The 27,509-nt window shown below is 41.0% G+C and overlaps 1 protein-coding gene across 1 annotated transcript; it reads left to right on the plus strand.

Moving 5' to 3' along the window:
• Nucleotides 1–466: 466 nt before the first annotated feature.
• Nucleotides 467–27,488, plus strand: zgc:63587 (uncharacterized protein LOC393431 homolog). The gene is made up of 12 exons (XM_054773957.1): nucleotides 467–583; nucleotides 10,224–10,268; nucleotides 10,385–10,484; nucleotides 10,584–10,670; nucleotides 11,008–11,131; nucleotides 12,123–12,257; nucleotides 12,440–12,557; nucleotides 24,610–24,711; nucleotides 24,801–24,946; nucleotides 25,092–25,175; nucleotides 25,255–25,312; nucleotides 26,623–27,488. Exons 2-12 carry the CDS (start codon nucleotides 10,242–10,244, stop codon nucleotides 26,686–26,688), a joined length of 1,047 nt encoding a protein of 348 aa, XP_054629932.1. The 5' UTR covers nucleotides 467–583; nucleotides 10,224–10,241; the 3' UTR covers nucleotides 26,689–27,488.
• The last annotated feature ends 21 nt before the right edge of the window (nucleotides 27,489–27,509 follow it).

Below are 27,509 nucleotides of genomic sequence, written 5' to 3' on the forward strand. Positions count from 1 at the left end.
AAAATACTAATTATTAATAATATAATTTATTATTATACTAAACTATGACTCATTACATATTGCCAAAAACTACAATGTGAAATTATTATTATTATTTATTTATTTTCAATTTATTGTATGGTTATGAATTTTATTTCTTTATTAGTCTTTTCAAATTTCTTCAACATCCAGCATTATTCCTTTGTGGTAATGTACTTTGAAGGTGATGCCATATTCGTATGTATGCATGTCGTATGTTTTCTGTCTGTCTGCTGTAACAAGTGAATTTCCCCGCTGTGGGATAAATAAAGTACAAATACAATACAAAAAACGTATAAATAAATAAATAAATAAATAAATAAATAAATAAATAAATAAATAAATAACAATAAACTGTGACACTTCGGTCGCCATATTGAATCAAAAGTTTTAAACGCTTGTCTATTGACAGTTGAGCCGTAATGGCGCCTAGTAGCTACAACCAAACCCTCACCAGAGGGTGGTCCCTTCTGGAGCCACTTCCGGGTTTCCTTTCCTGGGCTGGGGCACAGCGCGACAAGCAAAACTGTCTTTCCTACAAACCGTATCTCAAAGTTGTGCTCAGGTAAGGCGCGAATGGTGGTGGTTTGGTGTGTTTTTATTAACAAAGTGTGCGAAAGAGTTAAATAAAGGTGGAATAGGACACAGACAAAACGCGAGGGTCACTGTCGAAGTTAACTGGCAACATGACAACAGTCGAAGTAACAACTGTTGCTGGCTAAAGTTAGACAAGGGCGCTTGTGTTTCATATTATTTGCTTTCGTGTAAATATTGCTATTTTAAAGAGGCCAAAATATACGTTTTGAATGTTAACGATAAAGATTTAGTGGGTGTCTGACAGACTGGGTGTGGTGGACACCCACTGTTTTAGAAGCCATCACCACAACGGGGGTGACCTCATTCATTATGTACCCAAAATATGCATGCTATATGCATGCTAACATAACCGACTGTAACATAATGAATGCATTAGGTAAGTATTTTACCTTTTAAATGTTTGCATTACACATTACTCATCAATATGCCAAAATGTCCAGTAGGTGCCCCTGAAAATATACATGAGATAAATTATTATTAATAGCTGTGCATATCATTACATAGCCTCAATTTATTGTATGAATCCAAGTATAAGACGACCCTGAATATAGAGTCGACACCTCTTTTTCAAGACCCGTTTTTGGAAAAATATTATGATAACTAGGGATGTCCAATTATATAGGCCACCGATAATTATCGGCCCGATATTGGCATAAAAATGTGATGTCAGCCAACACCGGTATCATTTTTTTCTACTACAATGAAAGCCGAAATAAAGCTTTTATTGCAGACGTCGCAAAATTACAACATTGCTGTAGTATGTAGTTAATACTGTGCCGCTCACAAGCCTGTGAGGAGAGGTAAATCTTTATTTAGTAAGCAGAGTAACAACAGAGCTCACAACAAACTTACCACCTCCATAGAAATCGCAGGAAGGGGTTACCATTCCACATACCATTCTTACGCACGGTGTCTTTAAAGAAAGAGCTAAAAAAAAACAAAAACAAAACAAAACAGACAAGACATTACCAACGAATAATGCTGAATAACCCAACAGCTATGTGAGCTCTAAACATGTAAGCACGCTGGGAAACAGGAAGCGCTGCTGTCAAAACCATATACGTAGACGCAGCATCGAGCTCTGAGCTGTACGTGAACGTCGCCGCCATATTGGATGTGGCAAGGCTGCGCTGTAAGTGAATACAAATAAATGTACTTACTTTCATAAAGCGCCTTTCTACAAAGCAGTTTAGGTTAATGTCTCTCGTTTCATACATTCACACAGGCACATGCACTAATATACTTGGGAAACAGTTAGGCACCAAAAACAATGTATGTAATCTTCTCAGATGGCTGAGGTAAGAACTTAATGTGATAAAATAAGAATATAAAATAAGAACATGAAAGTTCTCAATCAAAATAATAATCAGAAAATTCATGTATTTTGAACAATACCCCTTAAACTAAAAATAAATTGAATCTTTCCAAAAATAACAAAAATCAAGGCACAAGAAACACAAATGTATACTTATATAAAATATGTAATACATGAGTTATCTACTCAAGAGATGGCTGGAGTAGCCAACAAAACAACTGTACTTATTTAAGAGCATTGTTGCTCTACAACAATTTTACTCAACAAAAAGATATGTGATTTTACACGTATCGGTATCGGTTGGTATCAGAATCAGAAATTGGGAGTCGGCATATCGGTTATCAGCAAAAAAAACTCCAATATCGGACATCCCTAATGATAACACAAAATGATAATTTTTTTATTGCGAAAAACATGCATACAGTAGCTGGGATAGGCTCCAGCATACCCTGGTCACTCTAGGGAGGAGAAGCGGCATAGAAAATTGATGGATGGATATGCATACAGTAAGGACACGATTGGTCAGATTTTGTGACTTATTACGTGGAATGCTCCGATCGATCACCGATTGGCCGATTTGGCATATACCGATTAATGCCTTTCAATGCCGGTCACAAAAGCTGATCAAATGTGTCTCGTACTACTGCAGCTTGGAGAGACCCTTGTGTGCAGTGTACTGTCCTGCTCTAATGTCTTGGTTAGTGTCCCCCTCCCGCTTCCCTTCACACTGCGCAGGTGTACGGCGGCAAACCTCAACAAACATGTCTGCTGTGTGGAACTTATATTTGTGAGAGTAATGTAAAGTTTGCAACACATGCCACGGAAAATATCTTGCGGGGGTAGCATGTTAAAAAGCTTTAATTTAATACAGCATTTGACGAAACAACACTTGACGGAGTATGGTGAGTTTTCTAGGCTCACGGTGCAGCATCAGTCAAATGGCAGCAACCACAGCTTAAACGCTGGGCAGCTCTCGCTCGTATGTGCATGACAGTCAGAAGGCTAAGCAAATAACCCAAAAATGAAGACACTGAGTTCCACCAACTGCTTCCTCACTTGGAACCTCGCTGCATGCTACCTTGAAGTCCTGCCAAAGTTGATCGGAGAACCCCTACTTATTACATGACAAAACTCAAACATTCTATACATATAAATACGTTGGTTGTTTTTATTTTTATCATCTCAGATTTTCCAAAAGTCTTCTAAAATAGAGTGTCGTTGTGGGCTTTGCGTCTGCGAAGCACTCAGCCGTGAACACTAGATGGACCAAAGACACGGACCAGCGTTTAAATGACAGCAAAGAATATGGGGCCTGTTGGTTTGTATGTATACATTTCTAAACCCCAAATATAAGAGGACACATTTTTTCAAACTGTTTTGTATTGGAAAAAAATACCTTCTTATATTCGGGTCTGTGTGGTAGGTTTCTTCCTTCCGGACGCCAAGAGGGCTATGTCACATCCACTCCTAACAATCCCTAATAATTTGTTCATAAGAATGTACGGCTAGACAATGCACTATACGCATATGTAACCAATGAAAGACAATACTGTACTGTATGGGAATTACACATTAGTGCAATCAGTGACCCGACCTTAACACACACTCACTGTAACCTGCTATTATTACAGGCTCTGTTAACCCAATACCTCATTTGAAAACAGGCTCATTTATTATCCTATTGTCTTGGTTTATACACACCAGCGGGGAAACTCCACCTTATTGGGCCCACAAGCTCCTAAATCTGAACCACATAAAAGCTACATCGACAGGCCATTCACAGCATTGACTTTCACACATTATGCACAAATCCCTCTCCTTCGTTCTACTGTAAAATGGCTTTCCAATATCTGATTAATCCTTGACCTTTGATTGTAACAAATAACTTCCTTCACAATAACAGAGGGAACCAACAATGTCTTTTCTTTACCCGTCCGTCCAAATGTGGCACAGGGCCACTATTGAGGAATTATCCTCCATCTCTGCTTGTGTTCTGAGTTCAGTACAAATGCACACTTTTAGTGTTTTTTCTAGCTGTGTTGAGGGTACACACTTTGTGCACCGTAATCTCAGGCTGGCAGCTGCCCCCTTAGTTTAGAAACAATTTAGCTTTTTACGCAGCTGAGCGCAGATCAGTTTACTGTTGTGAGGACAATGCGTCAGCCTATAGCAAACGCACCAAGGTCTTTGTTTCAGCTCTTTCATCACTCTTTAACCTTTTTCCTTCCTGCAGTGTTTATATTATAAAACTGACCAGCATCGGAGCACAGAGTAAGACATCTGTCTGACATTACAATCTATGAAGAGGATGATTCCTCCTGCTTTGCGGTGTAGTGTGAATGGACAAACCAAACTAGATTCATGTTGACAGCACTAAGTGGTTTTGCACTCTTATTTAATTGTCTTGTTCTACTCTCTTCCTTCCTCCGTCTTTTTTTCATCTGCTGTAAATATTTCTTCATGTAACGAATGACAGCTAGTGTGGCTGTGCGATAGTACGCTGTGTAAAACTCAATCTGCACAGGACAATGAGTTGACAGCCCAGGTATTTTAGCTCATTGGCTAGGACTGCTCGACTTAACTCTCAATCAGTGAGAATGTGTGGATGCAGGTTTAGCCGTAAACTCTCAATCAGTGAGAATGTGTGGACGCAGGTTTAGCCGTAAACTCTCAATCAGTGAGAATGTGTAGACGCAGGTTTAGCCGTAAACTCTCAATCAGTGAGAATGTGTAGACGCAGGTTTAGCCCTAAACTCTCAATCAGTGAGAATGTGTGGATGCAGGTTTAGGCCTGGGTAGGATGCAGGGTTGAACCGCAATACATTCACATAGTGGGCTTCACTGTAATAGACGCAGTGTTTCAAATAATTGCAGTGTGTGTCTTCCACTTAAATAAATACACTTAGCTACTGACACTAGGCAGCTGTAATTGCCATTACGATATATGACAATAAGTGGTACAGTTTGGTTTGGTACCCTTCACCCAGATTTGGGTAGCTCTGTAAATAGCATGACATCACAGCTTGTTTGTTTTCCTCCCATTCTGCGCATGTAAAATGTGTCTTTACTCTTTCAACAAACAAGTCCACGAGAGTGGGTTTGATAAAAGAACTCTTCAACTGATAAAACATACAAAAACAAAATATACACACAATAAGCCATGTAGCAAGTGCAAACTTGAATAGACCTAACGTTGCCAGGTCACTTGCGCTAGTCAGCCGGTTCTTCCATAATACGTGAATTGCAGAACCTTAGGCCAGGAACAGTTAGCTCCGTCTTGAACTGCACGCGTTATTGATAGGAAAAAGGATCCATTCCCATGGAGCAGAACATAGTTTTCCAAGAACCAATTAACAAAGAGCAGACAGCGTAACTCCTCCCTCAGAAAATCATTCTGTTTGTTCAAAAATAAAGGCACCCTCATGAAGGCATCCTCTCAAATAGGTACAGTATAAAACAAATACAGTATAGATGAATCCAAAACTTAACCATGTAACCAACAAGAAAGAGACAATAACAAAAACAACATAAATAACTGCTAATGTATATTAAGACCAGAAGGGGAATCAACAGTACAGTAGAACAGTCAGCTAGGGACTGTTGAGCTGAAAGTTTAAGTGAGTGTTGAAGGGAGTTCCAGTCACTTGCTGCAGCAAAACAAAATAAATTTTGGCCAAAGGCAATGTCGGCTTTTGGAGTAGGCAGTGTAACGATTTCACTGGATCTCAGGTGATAGTTGTTATGGGAAAGGTGCAAGAGATTGGAGAAGTATTTAGGTGTTTTCCCTTGAGAGTCTTATAGACGAGTAGAAGCCAGTGATGAAGTCACCTGGTGTGGAGGGAGGGCCGGCCTATCAGTTTATATAAATCACAATGGTGGGTAGAAAAAGGCACACCAGAGACAAAACGGATGGATGGCTGAATGGTAGACACTGAATGGCATCCAGTCTGTTAAGGGCACACTTGGAGGCCATAGACGCTTGGTACTAAATAAAAGCCCCTGGTCTTTAGTGTATACAAGTGAGGAAGATGATAGATTTTTACTGTTATAACGGCATTTAAAAAGCCAATTTTGCAGAATGTGGTACCTGTAAGAATGTTTTACATACCATATTAATATATTTATGTCACTTATCATAGAATGTAGAGACTCACAGTTGTATTCATGTCCTAACTAGCCATTAATCAGTTATATTTACCATAATTTCCAGTGTATTAACTGCTACTTTTTTCTCACGTTTTGAACCCTGTGGCTTTTACAGCAATGCGGCTAATTTTTGGTTGTGTTCTGGTCTCGCGACATCCTGTGTGCCTCGGAGCAGTCATTTTGTGCTTTGTGAGCGCACCCTCATCATTAGTGATGTGGGATACCAATGGTTTTGATACAAAAATAAATAAAAATAAAAAGTAAAATTCAGGTTGGTATCAGCGATACCGATCCAATACCGATACTTTGTGCAAATACAACTAATGTGTCGGGTAAATTTTAAGTATTTCAAATAGCTAATAAAATAAAGAATATAAGACATCTGAGTAATTTATTCATTTATTTTAAACAACTGAATGTAATTTATGTCTTAATAATTCAATTACATTCCACTGTGTTCCTGTTAATGATATACATTACTTCAAATGACTGAAGTATCAAAGTATCGATATTTTGATTTGAGAATTGATTTTAGAGCCTCAAGATCTGGTATAGGAGGTATCGATATTTCAGTATCAATCCGCACGTCACTATCATGGAGAACACGTGGAGAGATGCATGTGATGTGAATTGGATCTTGGCAACGTGGAGCAGTGTCGGGAGGTCCACTGTCACTGGTGGGTTTCGGGTGGTTGGACTGCTGCTTGATGGGGAGGACAGCATGGGCTCGGGGGCTGATTTCCCTTGGGGCAGGGGTGACGCTGGTAACAACAACCAAAGAAGGAGACTGTGTGTGCTGAGGGAATTGTGGGGCTGTTCGCTTCTAACACTTGAAGAGGACTGCTTTAGTGGTTTTAGTTCCCAGGAGGAGTTCGAAGACAGTGGTAAAAGACTCTTCTGGTAGGCTACTGCTTAACCATTGTTTGTTACACGCACTGTTCGGAAAAAAGCCCTTATTTAATTAAAAGTTCAAAAAGTCTTTCTTTGTAACATATTACTGTGTACTAAATATGCCATGTTACGACGTGGACACCTGCAGCTTATAGATTGGTGCGCCCTATATATCTACAAATCTTTTTTTCACTTTATTCAGTATTTAGTGGGTGTGGCTCATACAGTATACTGGTGTGCTCTATTGTCAGGAAATTACGGTACATCCATCTGCACTTTCATCTGTAGCCCAAGCTGTAGTTTCACAGGTAACCATCAGTGTTGTCCCTCATTGTGCTGTATAGAAGTTGTTTGAATTGAGTTGTAAGGCTATCACTTTGTGACTCCCTAATGTTTAAGTCATTTCCAATCTTTTCCCCATATCCATAAACGGTCCATCCTGAGCTTTAAAGTCTTGTGTTTGTCTTCTGAAGAGGCCCTCTGGTTTCCTCATGGTTGAAAGCTTTTCTCATCCCGTCTATTGTGGCCCATTTCCTGCCCTCTGGGCTAATATTTTTAAGTGGTTCTAAGACCAATGACTTAAAGACTAATACCAGCTCTTTATTACTCTTGCCCACCACTGCTACATTTGCCCCCCACGCCAGAAAATAATGATTAAAAAGCCACTCCTTGTCTACAAGAGTCTTGTGCCAATTTTTTTCATTTGCATGGTTTGTGTTTCTGTGATGTGTTGCCAGAACATTAATTTCAATGTCTCCATCTTCATTAAAACTCCATTGTGTGAAAGTATTACTGTGGTCTTTTCAGTCAGAGCAGTAGGTCCATTTGCACATTAGGACCCTCACTGCTTGTGAGGAAGGCAAATAGTCCTTGCTGCTCCTTGGTGGCTTCCCTCCAACCCCATAAATCAACTGTAAATGCATTACATGCCAGCAACTTTGGCTTCACTAAGGTGGCATTTTCCCTTTTGGCCCAAACAGTTTAATCTCCCTCCCGTCTGGCTTGTTAATAACTGTGAGAGCGCAAGCAGCTCAGCAACCCAGGCCATTGCTCGTATACGGCCATTATTAAGAAAGTACTAATGAAGTGTGCCTCCCGCTTGTCTGTTCTGTGATGTTGCCACTGTGATAATGATATGTTTTCATTAACAATGCTGGTTCCCACAGAGCTTGTTAAGCACCATCATTTGTGTACAAGTGAGTGTTACACATGAATACTCAAATGTGGGGCCTCTTTGCTAACTTAGATCTTGACATGCCTTGATTCTTTCCCATTGGCAGTACCAGGTGCTATTTCTACTACCTGGTCAGTCAGGGTTTTAAGTGTGCCAAGCCAGTACCACATTGGTGATGTAAATTAATGCTGGTCGCTCATGGGTCAAGCAGGTTTACCATTGCCTCAACATTGCATACTTTGATGAGACGTGGGTAAAAATGACATTTAACACACATGCTAGCTGACCCTGTTGCCGTCCAGCTTTCTCTAACTTGGCCAAAGTTCAGGAGGAGACCCTGACCCAAGTCCATTGTCGTTTTGACTGATGTGTTTAGTGCGGCATGGTTAATTTCAAGTTGAAAAACCAAAAACAGAGGCGAGTAGAGCCAAGCACAGCTGGTACTATACAGTGAAAAAGCAGCATTCTCCCCTTGGTCCCGGGAAGCACAGGGATAAACAACCATTGTGCTCGGTGAGGGTTCCCTGAAACCACACTGTCAGTTTGATAGATCTACGCTCACTATCATGTTGATGTGCAGGCTGCCACCACACAGTCCACACAGTTTAATGGTGTGAAAAGTGACCACCAACTGCCCACCAGTGTGTCACATGCCAGTGGAGAAATGTCATTTCAGGTTCCCATGCCACCTTTCGCTCCCTCCCCCTCCTTTTCCCTCCGAGTGCATCTCTGTTTTGGCATCGTTAAGCAGTCTGCAGTCTTCGAATGCTTATCACACTCCACATGTCAAGGACCACTGTGTTGATGATAAAACTGAGCCTGTTCTTCCTGCTCCGTCATTATGTGACTAATTTATCACGCTGACTTGTTGATATGTCCTTCGTTCAGGGTCATAGTGGTAGGTGGGTCCACCGGGATAACAGTTTAATGGAAGTCTTGGAACAAGCCTGGTCGCCTGGCTGCTCTATAGCACCGATATACTCTCATCTCGAGAGTGTAATCATCAGTATGGTCGGAAATGTTTGTGTGCAACTGCTGAAAGGGGGCTTGGTCACACTTACTTGGTACATTAAAGATAGACTTTCATTACATCTACAGTTGGGAAAAAATGACGGCACCCCATGGCGGTGTTAAGTTTAATAATCGTTAGACAAATGGTGAATTAAGTTCCCTGCACCTGATGGCGGTGTGTTTCAACCAATTTTGCTTGAATTTCACAGACATGTGCTCGTCCCTTAAAGGTGTGTACCAAATTTAATCTGGATTCGGCTAAACACCCTGAAGTTACAGTGGGTGCTTTGTAGATCGCAATGAGCTATGTGTGAAATTTTAAGTCAGTTCAACTTTAGGGGTCAAATTTTGGGGCTTAATTACGGCGCCATTTGTATTTGTATTTGTCACAAAAATAATAGCACAGGCAGCACAGTTGGGGTGCATTTTTTGACAAATTTTCACCCTGTTGTGTGTAACCGATAAGGAGTAGAAGATTTGTCTTACATTAACAAATACCTACAGTCATGTGAAAAAATTATGACAGAAAAAGTGCGTGCTTTAAAGTAAGAACCTCGTTTAGTGTCCTCCCCGATTAGTGTGTTTTTTGGTTAACAGCGAAATTTACACCACAATTCTGCCTCGTTTTGCGTGCATTCTCCAGTTAGTGTAGAGCAGTGGTTCTCAATTATTTTCTGTCATGCCCCCCCAGGGGACAGAAATGTTTTCTCGCCCCCTCCGATTTGAAATACTACAGTATTGAGAAACTGATCGTATCTATTTACAGTATATCTGTACTGTACAGATTGAGCTTGAAACTGAAACCAGGAAAATGCAACAAAATGGAGAGCTTTGAAGCACAGAAGCGTATTCAAGAGTTAAACGATAATTGTAAAATTATAAAAACCTGTTTTGTGTTAACATTTTTGGCTTTCTGGAGCGGATTAATTGGATTTACATTATTTCTTATTGGAAAAATTGTTTGGGTTAGCGTCCGTTTCAGTTAGAGTCAGACCTTTCAGAACGAATTAATGATGCCAACCAATGTTCCATGGTACTTGATTGAACGTTAAACTCTTTCTTTACTGTCAGGTTTGACAGACATCAGATATGTCTCAATCTGGAGAAAAGGGGAAGGTGAGTCAACTTTTACACATGTGCATAAATTGATGTGAGACGACTAACTGACCAAAAGGAATGTAGGGAAATTTATATTTGGTCTTTGTTTTGAAACTAAGCTTTCATCTCATCAGTTCCCAGATGCAACTGGTTACGTTGGGTTTGCCAACCTTCCAAACCAAGTTCACCGAAAGTCTGTGAAAAAAGGCTTTGAATTCACCCTCATGGTTGTCGGTGGGTAAAGTCATTTTATGACAAATTCACCAACTATCACCATGTATATGAAGTCTTCTGACACTCCGTTTACACTTATGTACCCTTTCTTTGTTGTAGGGGAGTCTGGTTTGGGCAAATCGACGCTTATAAACAGCCTGTTTCTTACTGATCTCTACCCTGAACGCTACATTCCTGGCGCTGCAGGTAAACTCCCACAGACACACAAGCATTTACATGCACGCACATACTGTAATAACAGAGAAATGTCTGCTTTGCACTGTCTCCAGCTGAGCATTGGTTCAACAGGAATTCTGGGAATGCCTTATATGACTTTAAAACAATGATTCAGGTCCCCCTAGGGTGATTTTGGAAAGTAACATAGTCTTTTTGTACATCAAAACACATGCTTTCACTTAACTTGCGTGGAGCCTGGGGTTGTGACAGTGTTACACAATCCAGTGAAGGAACACATTGTGGAAATGATAAATATTGTATGACCACTGGGGTTCCTGTCTCTGTTTTGACACCCACCACTCCACAGAAAAGATCGAGAGGACGGTGCAGATTGAGGCATCCACCGTGGAGATCGAAGAGAGGGGTGTGAAGCTCCGCCTCACTGTGGTTGATACCCCAGGATATGGCGACGCCATCAACAGCCAGGACTGGTGTGTTAACATCTTGAGACCTTTGTGTTTTTTTGTCTTACTCTCTGTCCTCAACTCCCTTTTCACAAGTTTCATTCTCCAACTCCCTATTTCTTATCTGACCTCCCTCTGACTGACTAGCATAGTGAATGTGTTCAAAAATAGAAAGCTGTTTATGAGCAAGTCTGTCAGGGTTATCAGTTAATTAAAGGTTATTAAGTGTTGTTTCAAAATGATTACCGGTACAATGGAACCTCGAAGGTCTGACATAATGTCCTTAATACTGATTGTTTTTTTAGTATTTAGTATTTGGAATATATTTTTAACATGGAAATAATGGAAATGGATTTAACCTGTTACAAACCTATATTAACTCGACAGACATTATTTTAAATGAACAGTTTAACATGCTTAACTGTCATACAGGTGTAAAAATAACTAAACCACTGTTAAATAAATAAAAAAAGCAATGTATTGTGTCCTCACCCTTTTCTGATGCATAGACAAATTGGGTGAGTGTCACACACTAAACACAGATCATTTCCTAGTGATTTTTTATGATAGTTTACAATTGAATGAGCCTTTATTAGTCCCGCAATGGGGAAATTCAAATTGCACAGGAGCAAAGTGGACAGCAGCAGCACATGAGAATTTTATCAGATGGAAAAAAAAGATATTTACAGTACAGTATATATGAACATTTTACTGAGAAGCCAGGGGCAGACACATTTGTACTGCTTTTGATGCTACACTACCACAAGGTCACAATAATTTCAATCATTTTTTAATCTATGGTCATCATCAAAACTACATACATACATATGTATACTTACTTACATATTTAATCCTTGAGATCAGGATTTTTCAAACTTTTTCAAGCCACAAAAAAGAAAAAAAAGGACCTCTTTTGGTCTGATTCTGAATCATAAGACTTCAGGGGCTTTCAAACTTAGAGGTTTTACTGTACTTGAATGTAGGCTTGCCTGCTTACATACTTCTCTTTTCCATGAAGCTTCAAGACCATCATTCACTACATCGACAATCAGTTTGAGCGCTACCTCCACGACGAGAGCGGCCTGAACCGACGGCACATAGTGGACAATAGGGTGCACTGCTGCTTCTACTTCATATCGCCATTTGGACACGGGTAAATGAATACATTACTGACACTGTGAAACTTTCTGCTTGAATTGTATTTCATAATTATTGTAGTCTGGAAGTAGCAACTTATGGATAACCTCAGTCACTTTTTTATGCCACATTAGTCAGTGTAATCACTAGAGCTGAGAATGTTTCTTTTTAGCTCAGATAATATTCTTTTTCTTCTAGTCTAAAGCCTTTAGATGTGGAGTTTATGAAGGCCATTCACAGCAAAGTTAATATCGTCCCTGTCATCGCTAAGGCTGATACACTGACGCTGAGGGAGCGGGATCGCTTGAAGAGGCGGGTAAGTTTGATACACATACACAAGTTAAATCAAAATTTATCTTATTCCACATTCACTGGCTGCTCTGTATTTGAAACATTGTAAAATGCGTGCTTGCCCATTTCATTTAAATGGTTTGTTTTTTTTGGAGAATGCCAAAGGGATACTTATAATGTAGATGAGCTCATTTCATCCAGTCTCAACTCGTCCCTCATACTTTACTTTGGAGCACATCCAAGTGTCAGGCTGCATGCACGCTCCTCAGCTTCCTGCTGTGGAGAGTTGGAAGGACGCTGTAGTGCAACACACGTCACAGCTGATGGCCTCCCCCGCGAAGCCTGACTTCATGGGGCTTTCCTGTCTCTGTTGTTATTACTCTCTAACACAAAATTACTTTTTCAACTCAACTTTCAACCTGTGGGCTTTTTAATTGGAAGTCTCCCCAGTCTACCCCTTGAAATCTCAGCCTCTCCACCCTCCTCCTGTGCCTCATTCAAGCACCGGAGCCGGTGGTCTGGTAGGCACCGGGGAATCTGGTCAACTCAAAAGAGGCTCTTTCACGTGCACAGGAAATTTGGTTCACTGAAGGTTTCCACAGCAAGACTGCTAAAAAACACAGAGGCAGAATTTTGTGAAACTGCAAGGTGGCAGTTTTAGGGCATAGTCATGCAGTTCAATGTTGGTCAATAATCAATCTATTTTTTGAATAATATACACTCCTGATCAACATTTCAAGACTTTACATTTACATTTTGTGCTGTCAGATCTTAAGGAGGTTCTAAGTAGAGCTTCAAAATGCAAAAAGAAGAAATTGGACTATTTCTGTCAGGTATTCACACTGTCATGATCTCTTGATGGCAAAGGCAAAAAAGCTTTCTCTCTTTGAACACGATTGGATTGTTGAGGCCTCTTGCAGCGCCCGATTGCTGCTGCGGTTTGATTTAAAAGATCCAGAGGGTTATGGAACAAACATGTCAAGTGGTAGACCCAAAAATATCACTGGCTCTGAGCTGGAGGATCCGATTGGCTGTCCATCATGAAACTGGACGATACCTGGCCCAACTGAAGGTTGTTACTGGTGTAGTCCTGGTTCCAATAGACATCAGACAGCATCTGCGAGAGAAGAGTTTTAAGAAAAAAAAATGTCTTCAAAGGCCTCGTCTCCTTCCAACGCCACAAAATTGCCCTTTTGGAATTTGCACGAGAGTACCAAAAAGGGACATTGAAAGGTGGAAGAAAGTTTTATTCTCTGATGAGAAAAAAATGTAACCTTGACGGTCCCGATGGCTTCCAACTGTACTGGCATGACAAGGAGATCCCACCTGAGATGTTGTCCACACGGCACAGTGGAGGGGGCACCTTCATGATCTGGGGTGCTTTTTCCTTCAAGGGAACAGTGGAGCTTCAGGTTGTGCAGGGGCGTCAAATGGCAGCTGGCTATGTGGAGATTTTTCAGGGGGCATCCCTCATAACTGAAGGTGTGTCTGTGTAGTAATGACTGAGTTTTTCAACAGGACAACGCTGCAGTTCACAATGCCTGCCTGACAAAGGACCTCTTCCAGAGGAATAACGTCACTCCTTTGCACTCTAGTGCTAGTCTCCTGATCTAAATCCAATTGAGAACATTGGGGATGAATGGCAAAGGAAGTTACAAACAGTGGATGCCCTCCGTGAAGCCATCTTCACCACCGGGAGCAACATTCCCACTAGCCTCATGGAAACACACTGTCATCAAGCATGCCCAAACCAGTTTTGGAGGTGATTAACAAGAATGGCTTAGCTACTCATTACTGAGTCCTTTTCTATTTGTAGGGAGGGTTTTGTTTTTTTTTTTTAGTTATGGTCTAAAACATTTGATCAGATGAAGAACAGCCTATTTCTGTTTAATGGTTTTGTACAATACATTTTTGTCTCACTCCCATTTCTTCTTTTTGCATTTTGACGCTCTACGTAGAACCTAAGATCCAACAATGCAAAATGTAAATTGTTGCAATTTTTTAGCTCATAAAATTTTGATCAGGAGTGTATTTTATGTGTACCTTTTTTTTTTTAACTGAAACATCACACTATTGTAAAGCCAACCTGTCAATTGGATCTGGGGGCTTTCCTTCAGTCCCTATGGCTGTCTGGAGGGCAGTAATAGTGTCAGCGGAGGTGTGAGTCATTCTCACATCAAAAGTGAAATTCCTACATTTGACGCATTGTCCTGAAGGGACCTGTCAGGCGAAGCGTATTTTGTTGTGTTGCTTTGTGTGTTCCTGTGTTTCAGATCGAACAAAACGTTTGTTTCCTGCCACCACTGACCCCCTCCCCGCCACTCTCCCTCGGCCCCTAAAAACTTTATGACTTTTTGATTCAGCTCGTAGTGAGAGAAACGTCAGGTGTTTTGTTTTAGTGTTCAGCCACTTTGCTGACAAGTAGACGTTTAGAAATTCACATCCTTTACATCCGTGTTGCAACAACTTTTTTTCACAGTGGTTCCTGGGAAAGCCATTATTGTCAGGAAATACATACAGTTGGTTTACTTATCTGGCATCATGTATTCCCGGGGGGGATTGTTACCCAGTTTGCCCTCTCTTTGGCTAATTGGGTTCAACTTTTATCTCTGTCCTAATTTACTAGAACTGCCGGCATTTACTGTACATGTATTTAGTCACCATACAGCATCTCAAAAAAGTGAGTACACCCCTCACATTTCAGCAACCATTTTTATTACACTATATCATCTCAAGACACAATGCCATAGAAACAAAAATTGGATATTCTTAGTGTATAGCTTGTGTAGCAGTATAGATTTACTCTCTACTCATGCTGTACTACCTACTGAGTAATACGATTATTGTGTCTTGCCTGCAGTCAAGCATGATGGTGGGAGCGTCTTGGGGCTGCATGAGTGCAGCCGGCACAGAAACATGAATTCCAACATGTTCTGTAACATTGTGAAGCAGAGCATATTCACCTCCCTTCGTAAACTGGGCCGCATGGCAGTTTTACAACATGATAAAAGCCCAAACACACCTGCAATATGACAAGTGCATTGCTGAGGAAGCTGAAGGTGAAGGTGAGGGAGTGTTTACTCCTATATGACAATTAAGGATGTTAAAGTTGTACTTAAAAATGCAGTTAATACAGCAGCACCGAGTTATCATAAGGCTCTGCAAAGGCCCAGTACAGTATGAGAAAATCATATTTGAAAGTGTCTCTTAGTTGATCAAGTGGCATTTGTTGCTTGTGTAACCCGCCCTGTTTCGCACTGCCCGCACCGGGGCTTGAAAACAGGACCTTCGTAATGGGAGGCGAGAGCGCTGACCACACGGCTAAAAGCCCGGACTGTCGACCGTGTGTTCAGCGCAGCTCTTAAGGCAGAGGGAGTGAGGTTTACCAACGTACACTTGCGCAGCCTCACAGGCTGGCATCCGTTACACTTGGATCAGATTATCTTAAGTGGTTCTCATGGGTACACGTATGCATCCTGTCATAAAGTCAAGTAAAACAAGCAATAGGCCTATTAGGTACCCCTGCCCGCAGCCGTGAATCTGACAGAAATCTACAGGGTGATTTATAAACTGCAGAATTTGTCCTACTATATATGTATATATTTTTGTTGCTGGACATTTGTCTCTAAAGTAAATGCGACACGCCGTCCCCCCTTCTCAGCATACACTTTCTCTTATAACGGGAGGAAACAGATTGTACAGAACAATATAGGTTTCCTGCCGTGTGTCATAGCTCATGTGAAGAGACAAGCTGTTGCCTCAAGCAGGTCATACTCATAGACAAAGTAGGGGGGAAAAAAAGTATTCTTTTTCTCACTTCTGATTGTTCCTTGCACAGTCCACTTGTTTCCTCTCTTTGCAGTGCCCCTTCCCCCTCAGAAACCTCTGGCTTTTTTATTTTTTGTCATTTGCTCTAATGCCATTTTCCTACAGCAGGGTTGCGGTGGTCTCTTACTCATATATTTCCCAGAGGAGGGTATATTGAGAGGCTGATCCTCTCAGTTTGGGACCTTGCAGTCATATCCTGTGTAGGGCTTTGCTCTCAATCAACTGTTCTTTTTTTTATCTCAATGAAGAGGATGGTGCACATCTGGTTTAGATGGGACACTACGTTGTACCTTTCACCAGAATTCTACAGCTGCAGCGATTGTTACTAGTGTGATATTGCCGTTTGAAGTAAAAGGGCACATTTTACAAGCTTTTAATAGAAAAGTTCATAGGTTTTTCAAGATGGTGAGTGTGAGCCAAGATGATGCAAGGCTGTAACTTCCTTTTCGTAGCCGAGAAGAATACATTGAAATGATGCCCAAAAGTTAAGTTTTAGTGAATCAACCCAACCTGTTGGACAATAGCCACGGGTTCCAATCTTTTTTGTTTTTGTTCCTCATGTCCCTGTCCAAAACCAGAGGTCATGAGGGTTAGAGAACTCAATTCCTCCTCTTTACCCACACAAGCGTTCTGGCAATAGACCATAGTTGTAGCTCTTTTTCCTCTGCGCTCCCTTCTGTTTCCTCTATTCCCTTCCATGTCCTCATCCCTTCTCCTTTCTTCCCTCAGCCACCTTTTTGTAACCCCCCCCACTCCACACACACACACACACACACACATCATTGTCACCCTTGCCTCACTGTCTCTCCCACGCTGGGTCCTGACCCTCCCTCCCTCCCACCTTCTCTCACGTTTGGCCGCTCAGCTGCCGTATTTCACCCCCGGCCGGGGGCGCAGTCACAGTTTTCCCCTCATTGTCTGGCTGGATGTCGTCTCCACAAAGCACTCGAGCATGCGCTGCTGTGTGAACAAATCCCGCGGCCCTGCAGGGACACATTTTTGTCCCAAGTCGATCGTGCTAGCCTGTGTTGTCGCCAAGTTTTCCGCAACTACAATAACAGAACTTCAAAGCTGTTATTAAACAGTGGTGAGGTCTAGTGAGCTAGTGTGATTTTCAATGTCTGTAGGTGACAAAATATAGTAAAACGAGAAAGTGCAAAACAAAATAGAACGTAACTCAAGTGATGCATAGCATAGCAATAGCATAGAAATTAAATTCGGACATAACTTGAGTAGTCAGTGTACAGCTTGGAAAGCAGTATAGATTTACTTTCCCCTGAAAATGAAACAACACACAGTCATTATTGTCACTATTCATCTTGGAGGTGCGTATGGGCTCATTATCATGTTGGAAAACTGCCAAGGCAAGGTTTTCCCAAGGCATGGGATCATGCTCTGCTTTCAGAATGTCACAGGACATGATAGAATTCATGTTTTCAGCAATGAATCGCAGTTCTTTGTGTTTTGTAATGACATATATAATTAGACATTACACTAATTTGATTTGTCACCTGTAACACAAAGCTTATAAAGCTTATAGTACGATATACGGGCCTAGACTGGATTGGTTTTCTTATATTTAATGTACACGTCAAAGTGGCCCACACAGCCTTCAATTTTTCTGTATGCTAAACCAATATATGTATTTTTATTTGAGAATTTAATTTATCAGAGAGTTACCTGCGAGTGGACGGCAATTTCTGTCACGCTCCATTTTCAAAATCACTTGATCATAATAATAAGCAATAAAGAGAGAGAAAAGTTGTTGTCTTTACGCACGAAAAATTTACCAAAACCAAACCGAAACCATAGCCCAAATACTGAGGTACGGACCATGGGTTACCTGTACTTTTACACCCATAGATTGTAAACCGTTACTGGAATTACAATAGGCAAACAGTGTGGATTATGTAGACGCATCTTGGAGAAATACCTTCTCTGACAGCTAGCCAGGGCAAGCCAGCAGCCTGTGGTGCCACATACCACCATTGGCCACTTTAGAGGGATATGGAGGCGGCCCCACAACAAGCAGAAGGCCGGTTGTAACGCTAGCCTGACAACCAGGCTAAAGGCTAAACTGTGAATCTGATTCCATCTGTTCATTGATCAGCTGTGTGAGGCATATTTAGGGCTGAAACTTAAATATTATCGAGTGACAAAGGAACTAAATCTCAAGTAATAATTACATCTGTCACTTTTATTGCAAATGTTGATCTGAAATGGCAGGGGAATGTCAGCATCAGCTAGCAGGAGGGTTTGGAGAAGGAGAGCAAGTTGTATGCCAGACATTTTCTATGGGCATTTCAATTACTCACGTTTTTTTGCCATTCATGGGTGATCTTGTAATGTAACCCCTGCGAAAAGCGGGGATCTATTGTAATGGCTGTTAAGTTATACTCCTGTGCAAGCTTACTTAAGATTACTCTTAAGTATTTCCAAGTTTCATTTCCATAGTATTGTGTGCTGGTGTATGAGGCCATGGCCAACCCAGGTCCGCTCTTTTTCCTGTTACTGTTTCAAACACGCGGACATATTTATTTTTTCTGCCCTCCTGCAGTTATTGTGCCAGACCATCGTCTGAGTCTCAGCAGATTTTTAAACAAATAAATACACGCTTTTCTTCATCAAGCAAGCTTCTCTTTTGTACACAATAATCCGCTCTGGGGTGAAAGACGGCATGAAAAACTGCAGGTTTCCTTCTTCCTGTAGAATCACCGCTTTTCATTGTAGAGAGCCTTTTGATTTGTGCAGGCAACACAGAGTGATGTGTGATTTAAAAAAAAAAAAATGCCCGCCTCGTAGTGTCCCCTTCTAAATCTGCCTTAAATACAAGATTACTTGAATAGCTCGATTGTTCCTCTCCATGCTCTTTGATCGCAAGGAGAAGTGGGTGGTCTTAACAGTGCTAAGACTTAAACCAAGACAATAGGAGTTAGTGAGGTGTGTGACCACGTTGATCACTGTTAAGTCATGTGACGCATTCAAGTTACTAACGGACTTCCCCTGTACTTTCCATTCAAACAAATCCAGCTGTTCTGGTCCTGTCTGTTCCAGTTTAAGCTGTCCCTCAAACTTTGATGGGATCTATCTGGAATGTGCATGAATGCCTTTAATCCTGTTCACACAAAGGTATTGTTTCTTACAGTGCTGCTTTACGTGAGTATGTGCAGCTCAGATAAGCGGAAGATGCGAAAATCACTTGTGGCGCAGCTCCTCCTCTTAACTTTTTTTTTCCCCAAGGACTTGACACCAGATTATTCCAGTTCAGATTGTGATGTAGCTGCCAGTTACTGTACTGTATTTGTGACTGTGTGTTTGCACCCCCCTTTCTTCAGGTATTGTTGAGGCTCTCTCATCCTCGCAGACTCCCTGCAGATAGTTATTTCCTGGTTTGAGAAAAACATTTGTTGTGCACCAATTACACAAGACCTTTTTTTTTTTTTGGTTTGGTTTTACAAGACAATCACGTTATCATTCTGTCTAAACATTGCCAAATAGATTTTTCTTTTTTAAGATGGAGGACAAGCATATGCACTAGTACATCACATTCAAAACAACAATTGCCGAACACAGAGCTGTGTTAATGTGATGAGAGTGAGCTTGATAGCACTTCTGATGGTGGCTGTTAGACACCTTGCGCTCCTCCACCTTCCTCTTGAGGATGCCCCACAGGTGCTCAGTTGGGCTCAGGTCTGGTGGAGACATAATGTACTTCGCCACTTCATCACCTTCAGCCTTCCTCGGCAAGGCACTTGTCATCTTGGAGGTGTTTGTGCCAGTTTGCAGCCCAGTTTACCAAGGGAGGGGATCATGGTCTCTTTCATGCTGTCACAGTTCATGTTGGAATTCATGTTTCCCCTCAGTGAATCGCAGAGCCCTTGTGCGGGCAGCCCCAGACCATGATGTCTGTCTGTTTAGCACCGGTTTGTTTAGAGCCCGTGTTGAACTGGAACGTCCCGGTTGGGGCAAACTGACAAAGACCACACATTTACTGCAGAAAGAGCCCATCCTCACGCATAATAAAGATGATTAAAGCTGATGATTCTTTGACCAGAATCTGTCCATAGTGTCCCAACTCTAAAAAGAAGCACTACCCCTTTTTTTTTTATATTAGAACACTTGTGTTGGCTCATTTTCAGTGGATAGCAAATATATACTACCATACAAACTGTACACGGACTACTCCTAAAGTATATCCAAGTTTTATTTCTGTAGAATTGTACCTTCAGAAAATACACTGTTTGTTGAAATGTGAGCGGTGTACTCACTTTGGTGTGATACAAAATAACTAGAATGTCACTTAGCAGAGCTTAGACCTCCTTTAAGGCCCAACTGGTAACAATTGTGGAAAAGTTGTTGACACACTACTTTGTGGTTCATGGAAGTTAACATTAGGATTCTAAGGGGAGGATTGTTCTGCTGATATATATTCTTGAATTAGCACATTTATCCAGATGCTCACCAAAATGTAATCCGTTCTGCCTCTGAAAAGTTGTGTGCCTGGGGGACCGAGAATTATGAACAGTACTTTAAACAGTATGAAATATCTTTCCATGGGCGGCAAAATGTGCCTGAAATGGCAGTCAGTCTGATTCATAAAAGAAAACATTCTTTCTCATGCTGATAGTGTTGTTAGGTTCTCAGATCGACAAGAATCACCACATTGATACATTACTCTCCACTTGGCTCTTGAGCAGCAGTGGCTATGATTGCTTTTGGATAACCTCTCTCAAGGTGTTTTTATCATTATGAAACATGATCACAAAGTTTATCTCAAAGTGCATCAGTCATAGCTTTTATCCCCGCAGTGACCCAGCAGAAGCTCGCAGGCAGCTGTGAGGTTACGTAGATGTGTGTACAGTGCAGTTGTTTTTGCTCTTTTCAGTCGCTTATGTTTTGCTGCGCCTTTTTGTGGTGCACATTCCTCAGGAAGAAGTACATTTTGAGGCAGATGGAGACCTTTTCTGTTACAGTTACAGAAAGCAATTAGGGAACTTCAGTGGAGGTCCGCCTCTTCAAGTGCACTCCTTTCTTTCTATCTTTTTTTTTCTCGCTCTCTGCTTTGTTCATTTCCTAAGAACACTCCCGAGCTTGATTCTACTTCCAAGTATTGTTCCCAGGGGTTGGCTAGGCCAGTGGAGGCTCGGTTCTGTCTTCAGCAATTGGCCACAGAACTGTGGTTTCAGCTATGTGCTTTTAGTGTTTGTGGTCACTTTGTACCACTGTCACACCCCTGTTTGCCTCTCTTTTTCGAGCATTGTCTCTCCAGTGTTCTGTTGTCCTCCACCATAAGGTGTTAGTGGTGTTTTTGTGGGTTAGCATGTAAATATTATTCCTTCTGCATGTCGCTGTAATGATAGGTTTCCAGAATGATCACAGGTTTGCTTGAGTAATACCACCTTGTGTTATTATATTTATGTATCGTGGTGCAGGTTATGTATTTTTGGGCTTCATTTTGCTGAAATTAAACTCCACCAAATCCAGCTGGAAAATATCAGCCTCCACCCTCACATTTGTCATAATGCTTTTCCATAAACAATGCTTCATATTCAGCAATCTTAACCAGAAGCTCAGGCTTCCTTTTCTAATTAATACTGAGGTGGACTCTTGTAGGGCATTGTTCACTGCCCTGACTTACACTTGAGTGGAGCTACGTGGCCAAGCATAACAGCTCAGAGAGAGGAGGTGTGGGGCGGAGGGGGGTTCTCTTGTAGCTGTACAGGACGGTCATAAAATCAAGATGGCTCCCATTGCCAACTTTTCCGTGCCAACAAAAATACACAACTGCAAGGAGTAGAGTGCGGTGGAGCAAGAGGGATTAAGTGGATTCGCGGGAGACAACGAGGATTTTGAGGCAGGCAGGCAGTGATTTTAGCACCTAATCATGATTATAGCTCTCGCTATAGGACATGTTGCTCGAACACTGTCATTAACTTGCAAACAATCTTGCAGCTTTTGATTCAGCAGGATTGTATTGTAGGCAGCTTCTCGTTTTTATGCAATGATGATGCAATAGTAGACGTCCCTTCACTGTGTTTTGATGCTTTTCTATTTTCTATAAATAAAAAAAAACACTCACCAAACACACACGTGAACAAATGGCAATCGAGGAAAATGTATTTCCTTTTCGACATGTGGCTGTTGGCCTTTGTAAGGAGACCAATTTTATCTAAAAGGGGACTGAGGGCTTTAAGAAAACAGACTACTGCAGTCAGGTGGAGACTGTGGAGGAAAATTTATTACATTTGTCAATCATGTGAAAGTTGAGCTAAGATTCCTGGTGCTATGACTCAATGTTGTGTAGTTAATAGATTTTGCTATTTGGCACTAATGACTGTCTAGATAAGCAGTCATTAAAATTGAAACAAACTATAGTGGAAGAAAGCAAAGTTTCAAGTTTGGTCATTTTAAACTAAAGAAATATGTATGTCAATACAGTCGTCCGGTTTCACGCCCGACTGCAAAAAATGAATTTCCGCAAAGTAGGATTCAATATTAATAAACGGAACATTTTTGCAGTTAGAGCATAGAAAATCTGTTTATGACTTTCTAGATACGGTTTTTACCATTATTGCAGCTCTATAGGCATGAAATAACACCCCTATAGTCACCTTTACACTCCTTTACACACTTTACACTTTATTCTTTGTTTACACTACTTTGCGCCACACTAATGCACAGGTTACGCAATAGCCCTGCGAAAAACGCAATAGAGCGAGGGAGCAGTGATCCAACTGCAATGTATCGAGGGACCACTGTATTGCAATACTGTTAATGTTCAAGAACATGAAAGCCAGATTAGACTTTACATCTTTAAAAGTCTCCTGGGTTCTAGAATCACATTCTTTGGACACATGAAACCAAGGTCAAAAGTACGGAGGAAGAAAAGGAACAGCTCGTGATCCAAAGTACACCACATCACGTGTCCAACATGTTGGAGGCAGTGTTATAGTATGGGCCTGTATGACTGCTAATGGAACGCATTGACAAAATAATGAATTGTGAAACAGGAAGAGGGTTTTTATGCTGGGGCTTTTTTGAACTAAAGAAGTCATGCAAATATTGCAGTGCCGTGTAGCTACAATGCCGTTGATATTCCCAGTTTTGCTGGTTTTTCAAGGCGTGTTTAACTGTTAAATTGTTAAAAGATAATTCCCTTGTGGAATAAGAAGATACTGTAAATTAAAAACAGAAATTAACTGATGATATGGTGTTACATTTCCTGATAACAAAATTTCCCCAAATACCTACAGCCTATAGAACTACTGTAGGTTTGTTATTTGTTTCTTCTTTTCCGGCTATTGTTTGACACTTGTTTGTTTTCTCACTGAGTGTAGACTGTCCTGTAGCTGCTGCTGCACCAAAGTGATGTTTGTCCACCCTCCACATTGGAGGCATTGCATAAGAAGCCCTGGTCTCGAGTCACGCTCTCCAAATCATGTTTGTTTTTACATCAGCAACCACAACAATACCCAACCCGCCCAACACACACACACACACACGTAGACAACGCACATATAGCTCACTGAGAAAACAATCTGCAGCCATAACAAGTGCGCAAACAGGAGCTCCGCTCTGTAGGAAAACCTGCTCTCACTTCCCGGGATCGGGGTTGACTCACCCCGTCCTTTTATACTCTCCACTACATGAAAGTGGCCCAAAAAGTCAGGAAAACAACGCTTGCAATTTCTTGGCTCCGTTGCATAACAATAACTGTATGCTCTTGGGAAAACAAAAGACAAATGCTGCCTTGATGTTTAGAATAATAAATACTGACGTGTGTCCCATGGCAGGGGTAAAGAAAGCTCCTTTGTTTAACTAGCCTTTGAATGAAACACTGTGAGAACTTTAGGGCTCTTTTTGGATTTTAAACACACACCACAAGGCTTATTTTTCACCTGCCACCCCCTTTCTGTCTCCCCACTCGTGCACTCCACGGGGGGTTTAATTAACGTGTTGCCGCAACAACATGCATACGTGCTCCCACCCACCTATTAGTCTGTAAGGCTTCCTTATTCCCTGTTTATGGCCCAGAACTGCAGCTGTATTTTCTCCATGAGAGCAGTGTGCTTTAAACAAAGAGGGCTATATTGTCAGCAGCTTAAGATGCTCCGCGGAGGATTAGTTTTATTATTAAACATTTTTGGGTTTGAGATCGAGTACAGACACCTGCAGGCGTCAGGAAGGGAGTGTCACCGAGGTCATGACCCTGGCTGCCTCACCCTTTCTCTCTTGTTTCCACTCATCAGATCCTGGACGAGATCTCAGAGCACGGAATTAAAATCTATCAGCTACCCGATGCTGACTCTGACGAGGATGAGGAGTTCAAAGAGCAAACGAGAGTCCTCAAGGTGAGCAGATATACTGTACACTTTCATCATAGTACATTCTTGATCTTCCGTTGCACCCACACATCTCTACTTGTATCTTCTCCTCCCAGGCGAGCATTCCCTTTGCTGTCATTGGCTCCAACCAGCTGATTGAGGTGAAGGGAAAGAAGATCCGTGGTCGTCTGTACCCGTGGGGAGTTGTGGAGGTGGAGAATCCAGAGCACAATGACTTTCTCAAGCTCCGCACCATGCTTGTGTGAGTCCCCTCGCTAATAAAAGTGCATAAAAAAAGAGGACGGGAAGTCAAGAGACCCTTGACAGAATGGCTTTTGAGACTAGCAGAAAAGCGTTACTTCCCTCTAGAGTCCGAAGACATAATTACATGCACGTGTTGGTTGTAGGACGCACATGCAAGACCTCCAGGAGGTTACTCAGGATCTACATTATGAGAACTTCCGCTCCGAAAGGCTGAAGAAAGCGGGAAGGTGAGGCACTTTTATGTGAAATAGCACCTCTGATTTTAGCTGCTCTTGTCCACCATTCATTGTGGAATGTTCCCTGCAGAGCTGTGGATGAAGACGTGATGGATAAAGACCAGATACTGCTACAGAAAGAAGCAGAGGTAGACATACACACACACACACACACACTGCAGAAATTTGTGCAGGTTTTCAAATGTGTATCCAACCTCCTTATCTTGTGTATGTATTGTTTACACGTTGGCCCATCATTTGGCAATAACCCGCTTCCTAATTGCTCTTGATAATCCTGTTTGTGTTACGGCGGCAACACGCCTTTGTGAACGGGCGAGTGTTATCAGAGCTGTTTGTAAACAATGTAATACATGTTGTACAGGATGTGATACCACCTCCTGTCCGGATGTCCTGGCCCAGTTTTATGGTGGGAATGACCTCCATAGTATCAGCCGCAGAGAAAGTGGCCCTTTTTATCATAAAATGTCTCAGTGTATAGGAAATTATACTATACGTTGTCCAGAGTTTTCTTTTTAAATTTTGTTCAGGTACATCATAGAAAGATTGACATGAACCCTCTAAGAAACACAAGACACAGCCTACATGTTAAATTGGATGAGAATATTTCCCCAAATGTTTCATGTACATTTAAAAAACAATATGAATTACACAAAATCGTTAGCCGTAATTCCATAAATATTTCAAATGTATGATTAAATTAAAATCAACAATTAATGAAAGTAATAAATAAAAGATCAGTCATGTATACATATAATATTAATAAAAATCATTTAAATAACACAAATGTATATTTAAAAATAAGCAAAAAATAAATGGCAATTATTTTAAAAACAAGAATATTATCTGCCAAAATGTATTTGACTAAAGGTGCTTCACAGAGTAATTGCTAAAATCCCATGCAAATGTATGCACCTTATGCAGTTCTTTCTTATACCCACAAGGTGGCGACAGAAACAACAGAGGTAGTCTACTAAATAAATAAATGAATAAAAGCTCATCAATACTGTAAGTAGTAAAATAATAATTACCATAAAACCTCTAAAATATGTAAATGTGTATATTCTTTCAAATAAAAACGATCATAAAAGCTCATCAATATGGTAAGTAATAAAATAATAAAATTACCATAAAACCGCTAGAATATGTCAGTGTATGTATTTTTTTCAAATAAAAACTATCAATTAAAAAAGATTAAAACATAATAAATGATTTGCTGAATGCTAAGATACGTTCAATTATACTTGTAGGAGAGAAAGTATAAATTGCAAAAATCCCATCTGTACATTGTGCAGTTCTTCCTGTTACCCACATGGAGGCGACAGATTCCACATGACTACCACCAAGAGGCGAACCTGCTGATGTGTTTTCAAAAGTTACAGTTCATTTTGTCTGCCATTATAATATGTTGTGTTGTTGTCTTTGTTTTCTTTTCCTGCAGCTGAGACGCATGCAAGAGATGATTGCTCAGATGCAGGCGCAAATGAAAATGAAATCAGACGAGTGAAAGTGTTGGAACCCACACACCCCAACACACCTGCTGTCACCCAACGCAATTTGCCGGAGTTTCCAAGATCCCACTGTTGTCTGCACCTCCATGTTTCCTTCCCTCCTATGTGATTCACAAACTCCACACTATTCCCTTTTTTTCTGTTTACTCAGAATGACAAGACTTCAATTGCAGTCGGTGTATGTTTTTTTAGTGTCTTTGAGGAAGTAAAAGCCAGTGAGTCAACACTGGCGATATGGTATACACTATCTGTTTTTTAATCCTGATCTTTATAGTATGGTCTGCCAGGATGCCGTTAACGGTACTTCACATGTTTACCAAAAGGTCTCCAGTCTTAACTGCTATTGTAGGACTTTTTGACCATTTCTACATCTGAAAAGTCGAAGTTATTCTGTTTGTTTCACTGTTAATGAGAAATCACTACAACTGTCTGAACGCAATTACATGTTTGTCTTTCTGTCACCTTATCCATCCACTAAAGTTGCTGTAAGGCTACTATAATAATACACTCACAGTGCCATGTCACTTATATTGTTGTATTTATAAGACGTGTGACGTCTTCTCTATATGAAACAAAAATGTTTAGTAGTGTGTCAAAATTAGTATAATTTATGGTGTACTATGGCCAGTTTCCAGTTCAGCACAGTATTGTCCATGTCCAAAAAATTGTCAGAAACTGATGTATAACTGATGTGCCAATAATTCGATTAACTCCAAAATACAACACTTGTTACTGTTTAGGCGCCAACACATGTTTTTGTACGACAGAAATAAAGTTGATGTTTGGCGAAAACAAAGTTACTATCTTGTTGTATTAG

The sequence above is a fragment of the Dunckerocampus dactyliophorus genome, chromosome 4, assembly GCF_027744805.1.
Source record: "Dunckerocampus dactyliophorus isolate RoL2022-P2 chromosome 4, RoL_Ddac_1.1, whole genome shotgun sequence".
Taxonomy (NCBI): Eukaryota; Metazoa; Chordata; class Actinopteri; order Syngnathiformes; family Syngnathidae; genus Dunckerocampus; species Dunckerocampus dactyliophorus.